The sequence below is a fragment of the Miscanthus floridulus genome, chromosome 11 (assembly GCF_019320115.1).
Source record: "Miscanthus floridulus cultivar M001 chromosome 11, ASM1932011v1, whole genome shotgun sequence".
Taxonomy (NCBI): Eukaryota; Viridiplantae; Streptophyta; class Magnoliopsida; order Poales; family Poaceae; genus Miscanthus; species Miscanthus floridulus.
Window position 1 is genome coordinate 64,577,505 of NC_089590.1, and position 22,869 is coordinate 64,600,373.

The 22,869-nt window shown below is 43.5% G+C and overlaps 1 protein-coding gene across 4 annotated transcripts; it reads left to right on the forward strand.

Annotated features, from left to right (window-relative positions):
* Nucleotides 1-15,254: 15,254 nt before the first annotated feature.
* On the forward strand, nt 15,255-22,559 carry LOC136491012 (serine/threonine-protein kinase GRIK1-like). 4 transcript variants are annotated; one of them, XM_066487220.1, is made up of 14 exons: nt 15,255-15,439; nt 15,567-15,686; nt 15,756-15,881; nt 16,035-16,449; nt 16,699-16,773; nt 16,850-16,894; nt 17,933-18,007; nt 18,945-19,032; nt 19,144-19,253; nt 20,656-20,751; nt 21,253-21,319; nt 21,711-21,826; nt 21,908-21,986; nt 22,111-22,559. In XM_066487220.1, the coding sequence occupies exons 4-14, from the start codon at nt 16,060-16,062 to the stop codon at nt 22,248-22,250; spliced, it is 1,281 nt and encodes a 426-aa protein (XP_066343317.1). In that variant the 5' UTR covers nt 15,255-15,439; nt 15,567-15,686; nt 15,756-15,881; nt 16,035-16,059; the 3' UTR covers nt 22,251-22,559. The 4 variants fall into 4 exon arrangements, with proteins under 4 accessions (XP_066343317.1, XP_066343315.1, XP_066343316.1 ...); XM_066487218.1 differs by having other exon boundaries at nt 15,567-15,881; XM_066487219.1 differs by lacking the exon at nt 15,567-15,686.
* The last annotated feature ends 310 nt before the right edge of the window (nt 22,560-22,869 follow it).

Consider the following 22,869-nt stretch of genomic DNA (forward strand, 5'->3'; position numbering starts at 1 on the left):
TACTTTTTATTCGAACATGTTTTGTAATAACTATGTTTAAACTCTGATGTATCTGTTATGCAAACTTTTATGTAATATGTGATTGGTGACCGCTAAACTTATTACGATCATGGCTGGGACATGAGTTGGTTTGAAATCCTTCGTGGTTTCACGGACTACCGGGTTATACGGGCTTAAGTTTGCTAAAGCGTCTGCTCTGGCGGATGATTTTCTTACTTAATTTCGTATAATTGGTCGGTTCTGCCACAGCTGGTATCAGAGCATGGTTTAGCGTGTTACTGTTCACAAGTGTATTTAAAACAAAAAGGCATTGGAAAACGTGATTTTAAAACTATAAAGTGTGCCAGTGATCATATCCTTTATGCCCAGTTAAGGACTTTAGGTGGCTTAATTAAGTACTGACTGGGGTTCTTGCATCATATTTCTCTTTCGTCGCTCATACGGCGTGCTATTGTATGAGTGCCACTTGTTTGAGTGGTAATGAATGGATCAATTGCCTCTACGCCTCGGTAAGTGTGAGTTGTGAGAGCATGATCGGATACACCGCCGATCTAGGGTGAATGCTTATATGATGCTGGAGTAATTACATGTTCTACGCATGTTTTACAAAGGTATCTCATGTATGGGTCTTCCGTCTGTGGAGGCGATGCCATCATTAGGATGATGATTCGGGTAGTTACTACCGTTGTACACGTATCTGGGGATTCGTGTAGAGCGTGTAGATAAAATTTTACTGCTTTTATGCATTCATTGGGAATTGGGCTGAAATGGATCTTCTGCAGGTACATAACAACGCTATCGTGTAGAACGTATTAGCTACGTAAATGAGAGATCGTTGTTATGCCACCGAATTCGTCGTTAGAAATTATTTATTTCCTAAGTTTGTGAGAACGTACGACCCGTACATACATCATGTACTTGTGCATCTCATTCATCTCATGCATACCTCCCCTTATAAATTGATTATCTCATTTTGATAAAAGTTGTATCACCTAAAATATGTTTCCCCGAGGTAATAAGAGAACTTTTGCTACAGATGGCCCGCACGAAGCAGACCGCCCGTAAGTCCACCGGAGGAAGAGCACCCCGACGTCCGTTGGCCCTGAGGGAGCACCGCACCACGGACACCTTCTTGAGCGAGTTTGGCATGCCAACTTTGCTTTGGAGAGTGCTCCATGATGTGGGGTACCCAGAGGGTCAAGAGCCGGTGTACTCTTGGAATGAGAGCCAGTTAGCAGATGATGGACTTGCAGTGGTGGAGATCACGGTTCCTGCTCTTGGTGATGCTCCAGATTGGGATGGTTGGCATTTGGAGTTTGAGGGTCGCACTCCAGCTGAGGGTGCAGAGGGAGCAGCCTTCCGTGTCATCAGGGACATTATGAGCAGATTTCCCAGTGAGCTTGCAGCAGCTTTAGCTGGTACTTTTCCTAGGGATGATCCCCGCGATGCCATTTGGGTTCAGCCTGAAGGAAGCGCATTGGTCAGAGGTCCAGCTGAGGGACAGGCTAGCGACAACCAGGCAATGAGTGCTATGTTCGCCGCCATCAGAGCGTATGAGGGTCTTGAGAGTACCTACTGGACTTTGACTGGCTTGCGTAGTGAGGATAAGCTCAAAGGGAAGAAGCAGAAGAAGAGACAGGCTCGAGCTATAGCTAGCTTGCAGGAGCAGTTGGCTGATATGAATCTACAGCGAGATCAGGCGGTTGAAAGAGGTGATAGAGCTATGCAGCGAGTGCATACGTTGACTCAAGCCAACAACAATGCAGACCGCATGATTGGACAGTTGGTCCAGGAAAGGAATGAAGCCTGGAACGCAAGAAACCTTCTGTTGCAGAGAGTCGATGAGCTAGAGGAATACAACGGCTACTTGCACGAGGAGTTTCACGCGCTCTACAATGGGGTTGGCCCATATGCTCCACCAAACGCCGCTGGCATGGACATCGACGACGACAACCAAGATGAGCCTGTAGTTTCACCTGGAGGCGATGGTGACGTCTCCGATCCCGACGATGGCCCCGAGGAGTAGGCTAGTAGCTTTGCGCTAGTATCTAGGTCTTGTCGCGATGACCTTTCTTTTGTTGGCATGTAATCTATCGTATGTTGCTTCGAACGTATGAGAATTGGCATGTGTTTGGAACTTGATTTTCGAATGCGATATCTGAACGCATGAAAAGTCCAGTGTATGTATACTGGCAATGTGATTGTATGGACGCGATGTTTGCCGTTTAAGTAACTCGATTAAGTGCTGTTGTTTTAATTGGAATTGTGATTGTTGTGCCTCTGTTTTTATTGTATGAATTATTCTCTCCAGTAAATTCAGTATGGCATAATTTTTCCCTTCACTCGCAATTATTACAGCTTCACTCAATCATACTTGTTGCTGAAAAATGCAGATGACAAACACTCGCCGAACCACGTATGAGGCCGCTGAGCCCGGTGCCAACGGTGCAGGGACCGGTGGTGGTGGTGGTGGTGGAAACCACAGCAACAACAATGAACCTCCCCATGAACCGCATTTGCCACCTCCGCCCCCGGTTACCCCCGAAATGTTCCTCGCACAGCTACTCGGGAGTCAGCGCAACACAGAACAATCTCAGAAGAACATGGAGGATCTTCTCAGAACCATCGCCAACAACGTCAACGTGGTAACAATCAAGGTGGTGGCATGGGAGTGAACCAATATAGCAGCTTCAAAGATTTCATGGACACCAGGCCACCAGTCTTCAAGGAAGCAACAGAGCCACTTGATGCTGAGGAATGGATCAACACGATGGAAGATAAATTCCGTGTGTTGAGAATGACTGAGGTGCTAAAAACGGAGTATGCTGCACTTCAATTGCAAGGACCGGCGGGAATGTGGTGGAAGCACCATCGCACCACCTTCCCTCCAAATGCTCAGATTTCTTGGAGAGAGTTTGCTGAGGCCTTCCGCGGAGTCTATATTCCACCCGGGCTGACAGAGATGAAGTTGGGAGAGTTTCTGGCATTGAACCAGGGTACCAAGACCGTGACGCAATACCTGCATGCTTTCAACAACTTATGTCGCTATGCTCCCGACATGGTTGACACAGATGCTAAGAGAATAGCCAGTTTTAAGAGGGGTCTCAATCCAAAAATGATGAAGCATGTTGGTACCAACAACCGCGTCAGATTCAACGATTTCATCAGTGACTGTCTGAAGCAGGAGAAGAATAACAACGCTAGCACCGCAGCCAAGACACGCAAGAGAGCCTTCGAAGGTGGGCCGTCTCAAGCTAGAGCACCTATGGGAGGTCGTCCTCCTTATCGCCCATCGGCACCTGGCGCTAGATTCAGGCCACCTCAGCCAAGAAGCCAGAATTTCCGCGGACCTCAAAAGCCGTACAAGATGGCAGTACAGCCCAACAAAGCAGCCGCAACTGCGGTACAAGGCAGTTCCAAGGGAGCTGTGGGATCTGCCGGGACAGTGAGAGGACCCTGCTATAACTGCGATCAACCCGGTCATTTCTCGAGGTTTTGTCCATACCCGCCCAAGAAGAAGCAGCAGACTTATAATGCTAGAGTGCACAGTACCACAGTGGATGAAATTCCAGAGGGAGAGCCCGTCACTGCTGGTAAGTTTACTGTCAATGAAAACCCTGCAGTTGTTCTATTTGATTCTGGATCATCGCATTCTTTTATGAGTCAAGCATTTGCACAGAAATATGAACAACTATGCACAGAATTGGGTTATGGTTACCGTATAAGTTCAGCAGGGGCTGATGTTTTGACCAACCAGATGGTTCGAGGGGCAACCCTTGAATTAGGTAGCAGAAAGTTCCGAGTGAACTTGATAGTTATGCCTGGGTTAGTCTTGGATGTCATTATAGGGATGAATTGGATGAAGGATTGGGGAGCAGTCATAGATACTGGAGGTCGAGTACTTACCCTTAAGGATCCCCTGGGTGAGGGTACTTTCCAAGTACCATTGCCTCGAAGAACAGACCTTATAAGTGTTACATGCGCTACGGCAGTCATTCCTATTCATCAGATTCCGGTAGTGTGTGAATTCCCGGACGTATTCCCGGATGAGCTACCTGGTCTTCCGCCAGATAGAGAGATTGAGTTTGGAATTGAGTTAGTCCCCGGAACAGCTCCGATTTCAAGGAGGCCCTATCGGATGCCTCCCGACGAGTTAGCTGAGCTAAAGAAGCAATTAGAAAATTTGTCGAAAAAGAGGTTTATTCGGCCAAGCAAGTCTGAATGGGGATGTCCAGCTTTGTTTGTGAAGAAAAAGAAAGAGGGCACGTTGAGAATGTGCGTAGATTATAGGCCACTCAATGCTGTGACCGTCAAGAATAAATATCCCTTGCCACATATTGATGTTCTGTTTGACCAATTATCCAAGGCCAAGGTGTTCTCAAAAATAGATTTGAGATCCGGTTATCATCAGATCAAGATTAGGCCACAGGATATACCAAAAACTGCATTTTCCACCAGATACGGGTTGTATGAGTATCTTGTCATGTCTTTTGGCTTGACAAATGCTCCCGCATATTTATGTTCTTGATGAATACAGTTTTCATGCCAGAATTGGATAAGTTTGTGGTAGTATTCATCGATGACATTCTGGTGTACTCCGAGAATGAGAAAGATCACGAAGAGCATCTGAGAATTGTCTTGACCAGACTGAGAGATCATCAATTGTATGCTAAGTTTAGCAAATGCGAATTCTGGTTGAAGGAAGTCCCTTTCCTTGGTCACATTCTGTCAGAGAATGGAGTTTCAGTCGATCCAAGTAAGGTGCAAGAAGTTATGAATTGGAAAGCACCGACCTCAGTTCCTGAGATTAGAAGTTTCTTAGGACTAGCGGGTTATTACCGTCGCTTTATACCAGATTTCTCAAAGATCGCCAAACCGATGACGAGTCTCCTACAGAAGGATCACAAGTTTTTGTGGACAGAGGAGTGTGAAGCAGCTTTCCACACTTTGCGGAAACTGTTGACCACTGCTCCTGTTCTAGCACAACCGGATATAGAGAAGCCATTTGATGTGTTTTGCGACGCATCAAAGACTGGATTGGGTTGTGTTCTTATGCAAGAAGGAGAGTCATAGCTTATGCATCACGTCAATTGAGAAAGCACGAGGTCAACTATCCAACACATGATCTTGAACTTGCTGCAGTTGTGCACGCCCTAAAAATTTGGAGACATTATCTACTTGGTAATGTGTGCAATGTTTTCACGGATCACAAGAGTCTTAAGTATATCTTTACCCAACCAGAGCTAAACATGAGACAGCGTAGATGGTTGGAATTGATCAAAGATTACAACTTGAATGTGCAATATCATCCTGGCAAAGCCAATGTAGTGGCAGATGCTTTGAGCAGGAAGTCACATTACTTGACTGTGCAGCCATTACTTGAAGATGGATTCGATCTAATGCATCCTGCTGTGTTAAATAGTATTCAGATTAGTTGCTCTTTGGAGAGTAAGATAATAGAAGGTCAGAAAACTGACAAGGGAATATTCCACATCAAAGAGAAAATAAAAGAAAAGCCGTCTCAACACTTTAAAGTGGATGAACAGGGCGTGTTGTGGTTTGACAACCGTCTTGTGGTTCCCAGGATCGAGAGCTTAGGAATAAACTCATGGATGAAGCTCACCTGTCTAAGCTATCTATCCATCCCGGAAGTAGTAAGATGTATCAAGAACTAAGATCTCGCTATTGGTGGACCAAAATGAAGAAAGAAATTACAGCATATGTTGTCAGATGTGACACATGTTGTCGAGTGAAAGCCATTCACATGAAACCTGCCGGTATGTTGCAACCTTTATCAGTCCCTAGTTGGAAGTGGGACGATATCAGTATGGATTTTATCACGGGTTTGCCCACTACCAAAAAGGACATGATTCGATTTGGGGTAATTGTGGACCGTCTTACCAAGACCGCTCATTTCTTGCCTGTCAAAACAGATTATCGACCACCTCAATATGCCGAGAAGTATATCGCAGAAATTGTGAGGTTGCATGGTATACCCAAGACCATAATATCTGATAGAGGCTCACAGTTCACGGCTCATTTTTGGGAACATTTACACAAAGGCTTAGGAACTAGTTTAATTCGCAGTACCGCTTATCATCCTCAGACAGATGGTCAGACTGAACGAGTAAATGCTGTTTTGGAGGATATGTTGAGAGCCTGTGTATTGTCTTCCAAGGGATCATGGGAGTCATGGTTACCGTTAGCTGAGTTTTCTTATAATAATAGCTATCAAGAAAGCATCAAGATGGCCCCATTCGAAGCTTTATATGGCAGAAAATGTAGAACACCATTGAATTGGATCGAGCCTGGTGATAGAAGGTATTATGGCATTGACTTTGTAGAAGAAGCCGAGAAGAAAGTTCATATTATTCAGCAGAATATGAAAGCTGCCCAATCACGTCAGAAAAGCTATGCAGACAAAAGAAGGAGACCCCTTGTGTTTGAAGTTGGTGATTATGTTTATCTGAAAGTCACACCAATGAAGAAGAAAAGGTTTGGAATCCGAAGAAAGCTTGCCGCAAGATTCGTAGGACCATACAAGATCTTGGAACGAAGAGGTCCGGTAGCCTACAAGCTAGAGTTACCTGAGACAATGAGTACAGTTTTCCCAGTTTTCCATGTATCACATCTCAAGAAATGCTTGCGTGTTCCGGAGGAAAGAATAGAACCTCGAGGTATTCAACTCAAATCAGATTTGGTGTATCGTGAGCAACCAGTCCGAGTGTTAGACACGAAGGAACGTGCTACTCGGAATAGTGTGGTGAAAACTTACAAGATACAGTGGGATCATCATGATGAGGGAGATGCAACTTGGGAAACAGGAGAGTATCTACAAAAAGCTTATGAAGAATTTTATAACAAATGGTTCGTAACCCAAATCTCGGGATGAGATTTTTATAAGGGGGGAGGGCTGTAACACCCCGGTGTTATGCCTACATCTAGGCACTGCTAAATCATACCTGTCATGCATCATCAAGCATCCTAATCCTACATGCATGATCTTGCATATAACAACTGAAACATTTCTTCGAAACATACGAAACATGTTTGTGAAAAGAAAATGATGCATACACTATTAGAGTTGTTTTGCCCTGATTCTTGCTTGCTAGTTGAGTAGAAATTGTTGGTTAGGCTTGTAAATCATCTAGAATGGTTTAGCACAATTTTTGGAGCAAGGTTTGTATTTAATTAATTCAAAATTTTGCTTCTAAAGTAAATTCCAAAAATTAGGGTTTTGAGTTAAAATTTAACTTTGATTCTATAATTAAAATCTAGATAGGATTGGACTTTGGTTATAAAAGCAAAGTTGTAGGGAATTGAATTCTAAGCAATTTTCATTTTTGGTACATTTTCAAAAGAGGTCATTTTCTTGCTCAAAATAATGTTTGAATGGTGGCATTTAAAAAAATTTCTTGAAAATAAATTGAAAATCTTCATTTCCTTTTTCCTGGGCCGCCGCCTCGCTTTCGGCCCAGCCGCACAGGCGGCCCGGCCTGCCTCCGCGCCCGTCGCCCGCTCACCCGCTCCTGGCCTCGGCCCAGCTGGCTCGCCGCGGCCCAGTCCACAGCGCGCTGCCTTCTCCTCCCGCGCGCCGCGCGTCCCGGCCGTGGCAGAGCTTGCCCGCCGCGTGGCCGCTCTGCGCTGGCGTCGCCCGCCGCGCGGCAGCCGTGGCCTGGCACCAGCGCCCACGCGCCCGCCTTCACCTGCTGGTGTCCGCGCACTCGCTCACTCGCGCCCTGCACTTCCTCCCCTTCTCCTCCACAGCCGCGAGCTCCGAAGCTCCGCCGTCGCCGCGCTCGAGCTCCGCCGGCGTCCAACTCAAGCACCACCCGCACCATTCTCCAATTCTCGTGCCCCAGAGCTCCGCCTCGCCTTCCTCGAGTCGTGCTCGAAACTTGCTCCGCCTTCCGAGCACAGGTCGGACCTCCCCGCGCCTCGCCACCGGCGTCCATGGGCACGCCATGCACGGCCGCCGTGGCGCGCCCTTTCCTTCCCTCTCCAGCCTCGCATAGCGACCTTGCCGAGCTCGCTTTCTCCTCGCGCGTCTCCTGCGCTCGCTCTCTGGCGTTGCCCGTGGCCGGAGACGGCCGCTGGCCGCTGGCCGAGCCGCGCCGCCGCGCCAGCGCGCGCCCCCGGCCTGGCGCCTCGCCTCGGCTGGCCAAGCCGGCAGGCAAAGCGGCCGTGGGCCGAAGCCCTGCCAGGCCGCCGCGCTCCTCCTTTTCGCTCGGGGGCCGCGCAGGCCGAAAGTGGCCATGGGCCAGTTCATCCGCAGGCCGGCCCAGTAGAGTTTTGAAGAATTATTTCCATTTATTCATTTTTATTTGAAAACAGAAATGGTTTGCAAATATTTGGATACTCAAAGTTGCTCCAAATTTGTTGAAACAAATTTTTCTAGGTTCCTTATTACCAGATCTACTTGGAAAAAATTATTGCATGTCATTTTGATATACTTTTCTATAGGATTTTATTCAATCTTGAATATTGCTGATAACTTGAAAAAATATGTAGAAAAATATATAGGATTCAGAAAAATATGATTCCAAGTTTGTTAATCTTCTTATGTCATGTACTTCCTAAGGAAAATATGTTTCATGCATGTGCTGTGGAAAACTTTGGAGGTGTAGTTCAAGTGCCTTTAAGGGCTGATTTTTGTTATTTTTGATAGAGAGCAAACTTTGTATAAAACATGCATGCGGTAATTTTTGTACAGTCATTATATGCTATGAAGAACTTAGGAAAAATATTAATTCTGTTGTTTGACACTTTTCATAGTACAAAGTAATTTCATGCTCATTTTCATGCTATAGCTTGTCATTTTTGTGTAGGATGGTTTACTTATCCAAATGCCATGAAATTTTTATGGTAGTCTGTTTAGAGTAGTAGTATGCTACTGTAATTTTCTCAGATTTTTAGGAGCATCAGAAATATAGGTTGCTATTCAAACCTATTATTAATTAGGGTTTAAGCAAGTGTCGCTTTAAGTGTGATTAAGAAAGTCGTAAAGCTTTGGTGTATCTTTGAAGCATTTCATAGGATAGGTTAACTTAACATATTAGTAGTAGAAGAGAATGCAGTAGATGACATGTGCTTGTAGTATAGTTCTTCGATGATGTTGACTACCTTGCATTTCAACATATCCATTGCATTCATCTCCTTCGATGCACCGTTGCATAATCACTTACGCGCATTGCATCATACAGGATCGCAAACCGAGAACCCAGTCGTCATACCCGAGGAGCCAGAGGAGCAGCTCGAGGTGCAGCAGCAGGAAGTGCCAGAAGCCGACGAGGAGGACGTTGAGGAACTTCCGGAGTGCCCCGATCACCGTCCGAGCTCCTTCGAGAGAGGCAAGCCCCGGAGCATTTTTCTCCCGGTTTGCAATTAATCAATTAAATGCTTTACTTTAATTGATGCATTACGTTCAGGAGTTGTTTGCAACCGTTGCTGCATTATACCTTGTTTACCTTTGTTATACTATATCCTTGTTACCCTGGTATCCGCAGTCGAGTCAATGCTTAGCTGGCTTAGACCGGTAGAAGTCGGGTGATTTCCTGTCACCTGCGAGCTATAGGTGGTTACCTGGATCTGCTTGGATGACTATGAAGTCATAGTATAACTAAGTGTTAAATGAAGTTGAGACCGGACGGAGACTTGCAGAGTTTTGGACTGTAGCGTTTCCGTCTGTGTCGATTAAGGACCGACCGTTGTTGGGCCTCGAGTCATGTTGAACGCATGCCTTACATTTAGCTGGCCGGATAAAGTACCTTCCGACCGCGAAGCTGGGAGATTTTTCGGGCCGAGTAGATTGCCCGCAACGCACTGTACCGGAGCAGGTGTGGTAGGACACGGGGGCGGGATGATAAGACCAAAGTGCAGTCGGTCGGCCCCCGGGTACATGTGGTTCCTGGCAAACTCGAGATTCCTGGAAAGTTGACTCGGTGATCAATATCTCACTTTAGCGGGTGAGTGAGGTTTGTGTAAGGAATAAATCGCCAGCTGGTTAGGAATCGATTCGAATCGCCATCGCTCCTGGATAGTGAGCACTTGACTTGAGTTACTTCATCGTAGTAAATGTTATGGAACACTTGGACAGTTATAATGAATATGACAGCACGAAAGTTGATTAATGATCATCGGTTATCATTATCTGCTTAATCATATGTTTACTCTAGCATAGGTGCAAACCTAGTTGACAGGTTAATAATAATCAACTTGGCAATAATGCTTTTAGACAGGTTCTTGAATTGCTAAAAATGCTTCTTTTTGCAAATGAGTCAGCTACCCTACTATAAAGCCCTTCATAATCCTTGGTGTCATTTATTTTTGGTTATGTCGGGTAAGTCTGGCTGAGTACATTCTCGTACTCAGGGTTTTATTCCCACTTGTTGCAGATGGGCAGATGTACTATGGCTACTGTATCAACTGCCTGTATCCTGCGATGGGTGATGCTTAGGACCATGGGCATGGTCATTCCTTACGTCTCATCTAATGCTTTTGTTGGAGACGATCATCCGCTGGCACTATATTTCAACTCTGTGTGTGTGTGTGTGAATTGGACAAAAGACTTCCGCTACTTTTTATTCGAACATGTTTTGTAATAACTATGTTTAAACTCTGATGTATCTGTTATGCAAACTTTTATGTAATATGTGATTGGTGACCGCTAAACTTATTACGATCATGGCTGGGACATGAGTTGGTTTGAAATCCTTCGTGGTTTCACGGACTACCGGGTTATACGGGCTTAAGTTTGCTAAAGCGTCTGCTCTGGCGGATGATTTTCTTACTTAATTTCGTATAATTGGTCGGTTCTGCCACAGTCAGCCACGTGTCCTGACTTCAACGGTCATCAGTCTTGACCAGACACTATGCCTGAGTTGACCGGACGCTGAACACCCAGCGTCCGGTCATTTACAGTAAGGTTCCAAACCCGACTTTTGCCGACCGGACGCGTCCGGTCATGCTCGACCGGGCCCTGCTAGCGTCCGGTCACACTGTAACTTCTTACTATGCTGACCGACAACACGATAGGATGTAGCCCTTCAGCGTCCGGTCGCTGAGCGACCCAGCATCCGGTCAGTTGACCGACGCCAGCATCTTTGCAACCAACTCCATTTCACCTCTAACTTCTTGACCCTTGCTCAAATATGCCAACCACCAAGTGTATTACCTTCTGCACATGTGTTAGCATATTTTCACAAACATTTTCAAGGGTGTTAGTTCTCCACTAGATCCTAAATGCATATGCAATGAGTTAGAGCATCTAGTGACACTTTGATAACCGCATTCCGATACAAGTTTTACCCCTCTTAATAGTACGACTATCAAACCTAAATGTGATCGCACTCTCTAAGTGTCTTGATCACCAAAATAAAATAGCTCCTATGGTTTATACTTTTGCCTTAAGCTTTTTGTTTTTCTCTTTCTTCTTTCCAAGTCCAAGCACTTGATCATCACCATGGCATCATCTTCATCATGCTATGATCTTTGTTTGCTTCGCAACTTGGAGTGTGCTATCTATCTCATGATCATTTGATAAACTAGGTTAGCACTTAGGGTTTCATAAATTCACCAAAATCAAACTAGAGCTTTCAACAGTTTCTATATAAAATAATTATTTATTTATCCTCCAGAAAGCTATTGAACAATTAAAACAAGGTAAGATTTTTAGCATTTTTAATCATTTTCTCCATATTTTTCCAACATGAACCCTAAATAACTTTTGTTCACAGACTCATTTAGAGATGTTTAATCACAATAGCAAGGTTGATTGACATCACACATATTGATTTTATTCACGAAAGTGATTCAAACAAATAGGTACTTATCATTTCATGGAAGAGTTCATCACCAAGCATAGAAAAAAATTATTCATTAGGTTTTATTAAGCCTTAAACTATTGTTCAACATGTACGTAACACCCGGGGTGTTACAATTTGCATCTAGTGGCACTAGTTCATGAATTGAGCATTGGATTTCTTGTTACTCTTGGTGGTTTCCGCCACCTAAATGGCTGAATAGTATGGAGATTGTTGAGGGGCTATTGGAGATTGTTGCCGCCTCTAATCAAGTGATTGTAATGGGCTCTTGTGCTCATCCCCACCGGAGATCACAAAGAGCAACTCTAATGGAATGCTCGTGGCTTGTTGGAGGCACCCAAGTCTTGGGTCTAGCTTGAGTGGCTAGTTAACATGAGAATCATCACTTGGAGACTCATCGAATGTGGACACAAGTTGCTGGCAAGCAACCAAACCATGAGGATAAATCTTGTGTTCATCTCTTGCCTTGATAGTTTGCTACTACTACTCATAATTCTATTTGCATTTGTATCTTGCTTGTGTGTGGTAGTTGTTTGAGTAGCTCACTAGAGTAGTGCTAGTTTTTAGTTGAGTAGCTAGTTAGTTACTTTGCTAGTTTAGCCCTCTAGGGTAGCTAGTAGCTCTTGTACGGTGTTGTGATATAAATCAGAAACCATTTCTACTAGAATTGTGTAGATGGCTTGTGTGGGTGAACTAGAGCTAGAGCAAATTAGTATCTATTAGGATCATATTTTGAACTATCAATCTGTTCTAGTCTTGTGGCCTTTTGAAAAGGATCTGACATGCCTAGAGGGAGGTGAATAGGCCTATAAAAAACAAAACTCGATCGCAGCGGTCAGAATAGGTGCGGCACTATTGGAATTTTACGTGGTACTACTGGACAAAACTACGGTGGTGCCACGTGCAAATTATCTCGTGTAGACAATTCAAAATTTGTGCAATGAAAAGTAGATCGAGTAAATTACTGATGTTCCTAAGGTAGTATAGAGCCTATTCCACCACTTGAATAAGGTCAGAACGAAGATAGCGCACAAGTAGATCGGGAGCAAACCCTAGAATCACCAACAAACAAGTAGAGCACAACACAAATAGCAAGAACACAGGAAATAAGGTGTTTATCTCGTGGTTTAGCTAGCCTCTAAGCCTTGCCTACCTCCACATTATTGAGGAAGCCGCCAAGGCTTGAGTTTCAATGAACCCTGTCCTCTTCTCAAATCAAGTGCACAAGTCTCTTGATTGAGAGTTTCTTACTAGATGTAGTAATGATTACAAATGTCCTAGAGCACCCACAAGAGCTGGGAGCTTCAACGGGCAACACCTAAATGGCTAGGAGCTCTAGCTACAAGAGTAATGAACACAATCCTTTGGCTTGAACGTGAACCAAGTGCTTTCAAAGTTGAAGCTTTGGTTTGCAAGCTCTCTAATGGAGTATGGAAGCTCAATCTCTCAAAGAATCTCAAGGGAATCAAAGGGGAGAGCCTGAGAGCCTTCAATGGTGTTGGAGAGGCTTGTCTGGTTGCTAGTGAGAGTGAATGCTAGAGATGACCGTTGGGGAGAAAGGAGAAGAGGTATAAATACCTCCCCCTATAGAACAACAAAGGGTCGGAGTTGGGTATTTAGCTCGCTTGACTTGGTTTGAGGATTTGTGTGGCGGGGTATTTGAGCACTTGGTTGCACATTGAAGCTTGTGCATTGTATCCCCCCTTATAGTGCAACATTTCCTATAATCGGTTTTAAAACATAAAAGAATTTAAATGTCTTTGAGTCCAACACCGCACCCATTTATAATTGGGGGATCCACCATTGTAAATGTTATCCTCATAATCATATCACCTGCTTGTCAACTCGATATATTTCATTAGTCTCTAATAATATGGTCATTATCAACAAAACCCATAATTTGGCTTGATTGCACTTACACCTTTGTAGAATTTTTATAGGCTATTCACCCCTCTAGCTATCTTGATCCTTTCAAGTGATATCAGAGTCAAGTCGCAACGGATTTGCAAGGTCTAACGACCTATAGTGTTAACGATGGCTACAAATCATATTGGCAAGTCACCACAATTTTATGGCGCAAACTATGATATTGGAAAAAGAGGATTTGCTTGCACCTCAAAGCTATGAGCAAGTAGATATGGGGAGTTGTGGAGAAGGATTTTGTTGTGCTTGACATGAAAGACCCAACTCCAAGAGAAGAAGATAAGCAACAACTCAATGATCAAGTGCTCACCGTGATCTATGAAGCTCTTCATCCCAAGGTCTTTGAGTCCATCAAGGACTTGGAGATGGCACATCAAGTATGGAAGAGGCTTGAGGATGCATATGAGGGCAGCAACCATTTAGAATATATAAAAAGTTAGGGAGGGAAGTCCCACATGTGTGGGTACTCATAGATATTGTACTTTATGAGTGTGGACGTGGGCACAAAATTTCACCTACGAGTGCGGGTGTGGGTATAAGATTCTAGCCATAGTTATGTGTACGTCGCTTCACCCGTTAGTGCTTAAAATATAAAGAATTTCAACTGTTCTATTGTCAATCTACTCGTGTGTGTGTGGGGGGGTGGGGGGGGGGGGGGGGAGGGTATGAAATTTTACCCGTTAAGCAATTAATCGCAGGCGAGAATTTACTCCACCCACACCTTACCTGGCCGTTGACATCCTTATAAAAGGTCGTGGCAATAAATAATTGTCGATGGGTGAACGCTGGTAGAGTAACTAAGGCTAGCCTAGAGTTCAGAAGAGGGTTTCAGATGGCAAGAGCTCACGGAGTGAGATCCAGGTTCAGGCCCCATTTAGGGATAAAGTCATACATCGTGAGAGAGCCGAAGCTCTCTGTGTGTTATTTGCAAAAGTCAAGACCCTTTACATGGGCATGGAGATGGCGTTTATACCCCCACACTGAAGTGCACACTCATTATTGTCCCCTCCCTTGAATGTGCGTCTCAACAAGGTTGACACAATATGACACTTACAACACCCTGCTCACCCTAAACGTTAGGTGCTATGCCGGGGAACCTAAGTACGGGTGGTGCACTGATAGCCTGACACACGCCCCTAACATGGCTAGGACAATCAATGACGATGGTGTGTACCCTCGACCTACGCCAATTGTAAAAGCACCATTTGTAAGCTTAACTACAACTACCCATCTAATGTCCCCTGCAGTTGCGGTGTTCATTGGGGGCCAGACTGAGCCTGTGGCAGCTGCTGCGCGTCCACAACTGGTGCTTTTTTAGAGGTTGAGATTGAGAGTAGAAAAGAAAAAAAAGAAAAAAAGAAAATGATATTGAGTGAAAAATATGAATGGCCCATGAAAAACGGCCCAGGAGATCCGCCGTGCGGGTGCGGTACCCCTCGACCGGAACAGTCCCGGACTAGGCTACCACGCCTATTGCCGTTCCCATGAAAAACGGTCCAGGAGATCCGCCGTGCGGGTGCGCTACCCCCTCGACCGGAACAATCCCGGACTGGGCTACCGCGCCTATCGCTGGTCCGCCGCCGCTGAATCAGCCCTCGTGCTCTCTCTGTGCGACGACTAGGTTACCGACGCCGCCGCCCTCGCCAGGTGCGCAGGTCTTCGTCGGGCCCTCGCTGGCCACGAGCGCCCACAAGGTATTCCCACCCCTTCCTCTTCCCTTCCTGCTATGCGAAACAGAGCACCCGAACCCTAACCTAAGCTATTTGCCTATTTGATGCCTACTAACTTCGATTTTTTTGCAAAAAAAAAAAAAAAAAAAAGTTTGGTGTACATGTGTACACGGATGTTCCTTACTGGCTCCGCCCCTGGTAGAAGGTTGATATCGAGGCGTGGTGATGATCGTTGAGTAGTGGAATCCCTGGACGTTGTTACCGGGTCCAAGTTGTGTTGATACTCTCTGCGTTTATAAGTACTTCTACCTGGGTCCAAGCTTAACCCTACCAATTTCAGGTTGATTGTGTGCTGATGCCCTTTGTGTTTAAGTACTTCTAACTGGTGGTAATCTGTGTGGGAGTGGAATCTGTGAGCCTCTGAGGTGCCCCTTTCCGGCACCAAGTTTAACTGCAACGATCAGAGGTTGGGTGGTATTTTTATTTCTGCATGTATGCTGTTATTGCAGTTTCATCTCATCTGCAGTTGTGATTCGGTAGCCAGGAATGTAGCAGAGAAATTTGTGACTTTCCTATTCCGATGTTTGTTTTAACATTGTTACCTGTTTTGTCATTATAGGGTTTCCGGTGCCTACTCGTTCTAAATGGCGGACCTTACAGACATTGGTTGCTGCAGTTGCTTTAGCTTTTTAAGGAAGTCAAGTGTACCTGTACGTCAACATCAGGATGCTAATGGCATGTTATCGGAAGATTTACTAAAGCGTCAATCGGCTGAACTTCCCGATGGAAGTTTCTACACTGGAAATGATCCTGATATAAGCTTTTATAACGGGGATGATCTTGATAGAAGCTTCTATAACGGAGATGATCCTGATAGAAGTTTCTACGATAGAGACGATACTCACTATCTTGAGGGAAGTGATGATGGACCACCAATAAAGAGTTCTGAAGATATTATACAGTCAAGAACTCTAAATGGTTTTATATGTAGAGAGATCCCAGTTAAAGAGACTAAAAAAATATTTCGCTCAGAGGTACCTCTTTTAAGGTTTCAATTTTTTGTCTAGCTGTCCGTTTACTTGCATGTCCATATTTGAAACAATGCTGACATCCTAATCAACACGTCCATATTTGTTTTACTGTTCTGATTAGCCATCAAAGAGCTTGACCACGTTTATTGCCTGCTTAGTTCTAATTACCGACTTTTGCATGCATGCCGAGTGAATGTAGCTGTATGATTTATATTGAACACTATAATAATGTTGTTATTTTTGTATATTAAGGATGAAAATGGTAATAAGATGGTCAATCAATATGTCCACTTGGGAAAGATTGGTTCTGGAAGCTACGGCAAAGTGGTAAGATATCTTATATATATTGATATTAAATTTTCCAAATAAATGTCTAAATTCTATTTACTTTGCTACTGAACAGGTTCTGTATAGAAACATTAAAGATGGGAAGCTGTATGCAGTGAAGGTAATGCGTTCTGCTACTCTCTTTTGTGTTGGTAGCATATATGTCTTTTTATGATATCTTTTCATCATATAAGGAGGCTTTCACAATTACATATTGTTGTTAAATATCACAATTAATTATTTTCTACTGGTAGCTATTAGTTATATTTTGTTTCTTTCTAATATGTTGTATTGTATGTTTTGGTTGTGTCACATGTCCGATCTGGGGAGTGTGACTTCCCCTTGTTTAGATGATAGATTGGGGGAATTTGAGAGAAATTAAGGGAGAAGGGAGGCTGCCCTAAGGCTGGCCACCCCTATTGGAGGAGGAAGATCAAGGTGCTGCTGCTGGTCTGGCGCGCTGAAGTCAGCATGGTACGGAAAATTCAGAGGAATTCGGGAGCAGAATTGAGGAGAGAAAAGAGGGATTAAAGGGAGAAATTGCTTGAGAATGCAAATTGTTCTTCGCAAGAGGGAGGGGATGGCGGCAACAGGGGGCTGCGGCCAGCCTGACGCGTGGTGGGCAGTGGCGTGGGCGTGGGCGGCAGTGACGCGGGCGGCGGCGTGCACAGGGAGCAGAGAGGGGTGGTGGCGCTAGAGGGAGGAGAGATCATTAGGGTTTTACCCCAAACTACTCTTGAGCTAGAGAGAGAGGAGGGATCATTAGGGTTTTACCCCAAACTACTCTTGATTAATTCCAAAGGATACATCTCCCCTTATATTTATAGGGAGGACTCACAAGCAAATCTAGCTTCTGGACTCTTCCTAATTCCAAACCTAGATGGGCTTTGCAACGTGCTACAGTACGCACAACAGTACCCGTGGGCACTGTTAACGCTGGCCCCAATTGGCCTGTCTTGGGCCCGACACCCCCGTAGCCCGTCATGGCTATATTGGCCCATGACAGGCTGATAGCTAATGCTTGCTTCAGGACTTCGTTCAGTCTCACCATTTCCTTTTCTTGGCTCTCGACACTGTTATTGTTAACCCTTGTATATGTGCTGGGTGCATGTGCTGATGTCTCACTTATGGAATTTTAGCCTTTGCCCTTCTCTTTCAGGTTCTGAATAAGCCTTACATGATGAAAGTACGTGTTGTACGCACAGAAACTGCCATGACAGATGTACTCCGGGAGGTGATGATTTTGTCAGCTTATCTGTCCATGCAATGCTCGTATATTCTTTTTGTCATGCATAGGTGACTTCGTTTTCTTTTAAAGTTTTTTGCGCATGCTTTCTAGATATCTCCCTAGGATCTATCATGCATAAGGTAGCCATTTCAAATGCTAATTGATGTTTTTCTGTCTGATACTTGAACATGTAACTGTAGGGAACTTTTTCTATTGTACCGGGAAATCTTGTTTTTGGCTCCCGACTGTTTATGAACTTCCGTTTACTAAACCAAAAAACAACTATGAGGTACCTTTCTCATTAGCATGAGAATGTTTACCTCACAATTTGGGAATGAATTTATATGATACAAAGGTGACTAACAACATTTATTTGCAGTATAGTGCTCTTAGAGTGATGAATTAATGTTCAGATATTGATAAGCATTTAACTCGGCACTTTTTGTGCAATAGGACCCCATTTAGCCTCTGAAGAGAAAAAGGACCCAGGGGAGTGTGATACAGAATTCATATATCTTCTGTTTACATGGAAACTATCTGTTTGCTGTCATTTTTAGTTCCTTTTCATTTTCATTGGCCATATGATTTTTGTAGGACAAATCCTCAGCACAAAAACTACCATGAACAGATTTGTAGCTTCATTTCCTTTCATAATTGATGAAATTCACTCATAGTCTTGAGCTGCCATAAGAGGTTAAATAGATGGCCCATCGCCAACATGTAGGTGGATTAAGGGTTGAGATATTGTTAGAATCAATGGAAATTTTCTTGTCAAAATGTAGAAGCATAGTGTATTGGTATTTGGTAACTGGCACTATGATAGCACACTGCATGTGTAGCATAGGGTCCTGATTTTACATGTTAATAGGCTGCATTTTCATTCGTGTACAGTATTTAATTGCTGGCCCCCCTTTCATTGTTTGTGTTTTTTCTTTTGAGACAGGTATCCATAATGAAAATGTTGAATCACCCCAACATTGTAAATCTCGTTGAAGTGATTGATGACCCAAACATAGATAAATTCTACATGGGTATGTAATATGCTACCACTGTTAAACAATTTTTTTTATTGATGACCCATCACATATTCCATTGATCTTCTCTCAATTGTCATTTACATTTTTCTTCATTTGCATTGCCAGTTCTTGAGTATGTTGAAGGAAAAATGGTTTGTGATAATGGTTTAGAAGAAGCTACTGCAAGAAATTATTTGCGAGACATAATATCTGGTCTTATGTATCTTCACTCTCATGTAAGCTCTCAGTTTTCATTTTCAATAACCAGTTTTTCATGATGAATACTCACGTCAAAGTTTAGTATTTAGAAACACGAATGGTATATAAGATGATTGATATTATGTTTAAAACAATTTTCTAGAGTCCTGGGATTTTGAAAATTTTATTTGTAGCTCGTTGATCGATATTATGCAGCTCTCATATCCAAACATATTTCTAGGAAGATAACTGTCACAATCCAAGTTCTGGAGGAATCATTTAGATTTTGGAGTTTCTAGCCGGAGTGGAACTACAAGATGATGTGGAAGAAGCACATCTGGTCGGCTTCTGCATCTGGAACCACTAAGTTTCAATTTCGACAAAGACTTTGGAAATATTTCATTTGGTTAGCTTGTCATAACCGCTGCTGGACTTCTGACTGCCTTGAGCGCTGAGGCCTGCCTGAAACCACCAAGCTATTTGTGCCGTCTTTGTGATCAGGTGTATGAGACAATTAAACATTTGCTAGTCGACTGTGCCTTCACTAAATACTCCCTTCGTCCAATAATACTTGACCTTCTAGCATAGACTTGTCCAAAATTAGTTGTCATTCTCACTTCCCAAATCCCAATGCACCTATCTCTTTTCCCAATACATCTCTATCTCTATCTCTCTCCTCGTTTCCTGTGCACTACAACTTTTCCACTCCTTAATTCCCGTGCCCAGAGCTAAAACGTCATCTATCATGGAACAGAGGGAGTAAGTTTGAATGGAGATCTTACACGATTGGTCTGGTCCAGGTGGTTTGAGGTTACGCTTTTAGTTGATAATCATCAGTGAAAAGTATTCCGCTCCGGTCATGCTAATAACTTTGTTCTTTTCGAAACACTGTAATGGATGTGTTTGCGAGGGCACGAATCCTAGCACCAGTCAGCTTCTCCAAGAGATCAGTGACGAATCCACTATTTGGTGTTCTGCGGGTGCCTCTGAGTTGGAGTCTCTTTGGGTGCTGATCTTTGTTCGGTCTGGTGGTCGATTGTTTGGTTTGTCCTGGTGTGCTTGTAATCTTTCTGGTGTTTTTTTTTTTAGTTTGAGTGCCTGCGTGTCGGTGTGTGTTCTGTGAGTGATAATAATTGAAGTAATGCCATCTGGCCGTTCCCCTGCATGGTAGCAGTCGTGATGCAAACCATGTTTCCTGGCATCCTGGTCCGCATCAGGACAACAGCACTAAACTCTCAACCATGGTTCACATTTGTGCTTACCTACAAGAGTGAATTCCACAGTTCCCAGATTTCCAGCTGATGATTCTCTACCACATTTTTGGACATATATTTCTTTATACATGTGTTCTTTGATTGCCACTTTTTTCTATGTTATGCAGTTTTGTACTATGCTGTGTGTTTCCCTTGCTTGGAACACTGATTTTTTTTTGATATACAGAACGTTATTCATGGTGATATCAAACCAGACAATCTCTTGGTTACCAGTGCTGGCAATGTGAAGATAGGGGATTTCAGTGTTAGCCAGGTTTTTGAGGTGGTTTCTGTACTCCTGTAACTTGTGTATTTTAGTGATTTTTATTCTTGTTATGAAAATATTGTTTTTTCCACTTAAATGGATCCACCCTTGAAAGGGATAAATTCCTAATTTCTTCTTTCTATCATTAATTGCTCTTGCTCTGATAAAAAAATGGCTCTGTAGATTTAGATTTCCTCAAACCAGGTTTATATTGATGTTAAAAAAAATTAAAATATGATCTTTGCTCCCTGGCCTCATGAGTAGTGTTAAGATAACTTGAGTTGGAAACAAACTAAGATGCTTCCTTGTTCTTGTTTTGGATATGTTCATTGTTAAGTAGGCGGGCCCACAACTTTATCATTGGAAGAAACTTATTACATTCTTTTACTCCAGTAAATCTATTCGATCTTTTCAAAGTATGTGTGCTTTTTGTTGCAAATTCTTCTGGACCATAAAATTTTATATATTGGTGTTCTACTGATGTATTAGTACAGTGATACTCGTGTGTTTGCAACGTAGGATGATGATGATATGCTTTGGAGATCTCCTGGCACTCCTGTTTTCACTGCACCAGAGTGCTGTCAAGGTACACCTAACTACCTTTGATATTTAAGTTATAAATGCTGCACCTAACTACTATCTATGAATATAATGGTGTTTTTTTAAGCAACGTTCCCTGGATGTTCCATTGTTGTAGCTATATTATCGCAGAATCACAAATTAACGAAAATGGAACAACAAGTTATAAATGCTGCACCTAACTACTATCTATGAATATGATGGTGTTTTTTTTTAAAGCAACTTTCCCTGGATGTTCCATTGTTGTAGCTATATGATCGCAGAATCACAAATTAACGAAAATGGAACAACCCAGAATTTTTCTGCCATTAACTTAAATTACTAAATATTCTTTGGCTGTTTGGTATAGACTTGCTAAATATAATATAATGGAAGTATCTCTCTTTATTTCACTGCAGGTTCAGCCTACCATGGTCGGGCATCTGATACATGGGCAGTTGGTGTAACTTTATATTGTATGGTTTCTGGGCATTATCCATTTCTTGGGGATACATTGCAGGAAACTTATGATAAGGTGCAAAAAAATGTTTCCTTCCTTTCCTTTTGCCTTTTATCACTCTGCATTAAACTCACTTGAGTGGTTGCTACAAAATAGATTGCCAATGATCCTGTGCAAATACCTGGAGACATGAACCCCCAACTTGCTGATTTGCTCCTAAGGCTTCTCTGCAAAGGTGCCTTTTTGGTCGCTTTCTCACCCTATGATTCTGATAACCTGGAGTTTGCTAAGTTTTTGTGCAAGATGTCCTCTGTTAACGCAATGTCCCTGCCCCCTCCTTCCATGTGCTTGATTTGCAGATCCAGGAGATCGCATCACGCTGCAGGCTGCGGCCGAGCATCCTTGGGTTGCTGGGATTGAGGGGCCAGTCCCTGAATTCATCTGTAGATGTGGGTTTGGCCGCAGGAAGAGGAATGATGTCCGGGAAGAAGTACAATAACAAAGCATCCTCGGATGGTCTACAGGTCTAGTGTATATAATTGATGAAGATTGGCAAAAGCGAAGCTCTAACGACGAGTTTGTTTGTTGTTTCGTGTTCCCAATTTCCGATATGAGTGTTGGGCGCTCGATTGAACATATTTCTTTTTTTTTGGTACATACAGAATATAGAGTGTAACCCAATGCCAGTAAAACCCACCGTCTGCTCTCAATTTTTGTTGCCGTATAGGACAGAGATATTGTCACAGACCAAGGTGCATTAAACCTGCCCTACCATTGAGATAGTAGTGTCAGAAGTTGCGTTTCTGAATGCTGTGTGCATTATTTGGATGTTGGAGTGCATACCGTTTTCCATCTCTGAGTTCATTCCGTAGATTCTACTGTTCTAATATCGTGTACTGTGCACCGCTATACTTATCGAGTACGATGGATTCATGTTGTAGCTGAAGGGAGCTTGTTAACTACACCTGCACGCCCAGGCACTGAAAATTTTCCCGAGATGCCTGTTCAGTGCTCACGTTCCTGGATAACTGGAGTGCACCTGCAAGCAAAGGTGCGGCAGGCACTAATGCGAAGTGCCCTGCCCACTAGGAGAGCATCTGTCCTGATCAACGAGACAG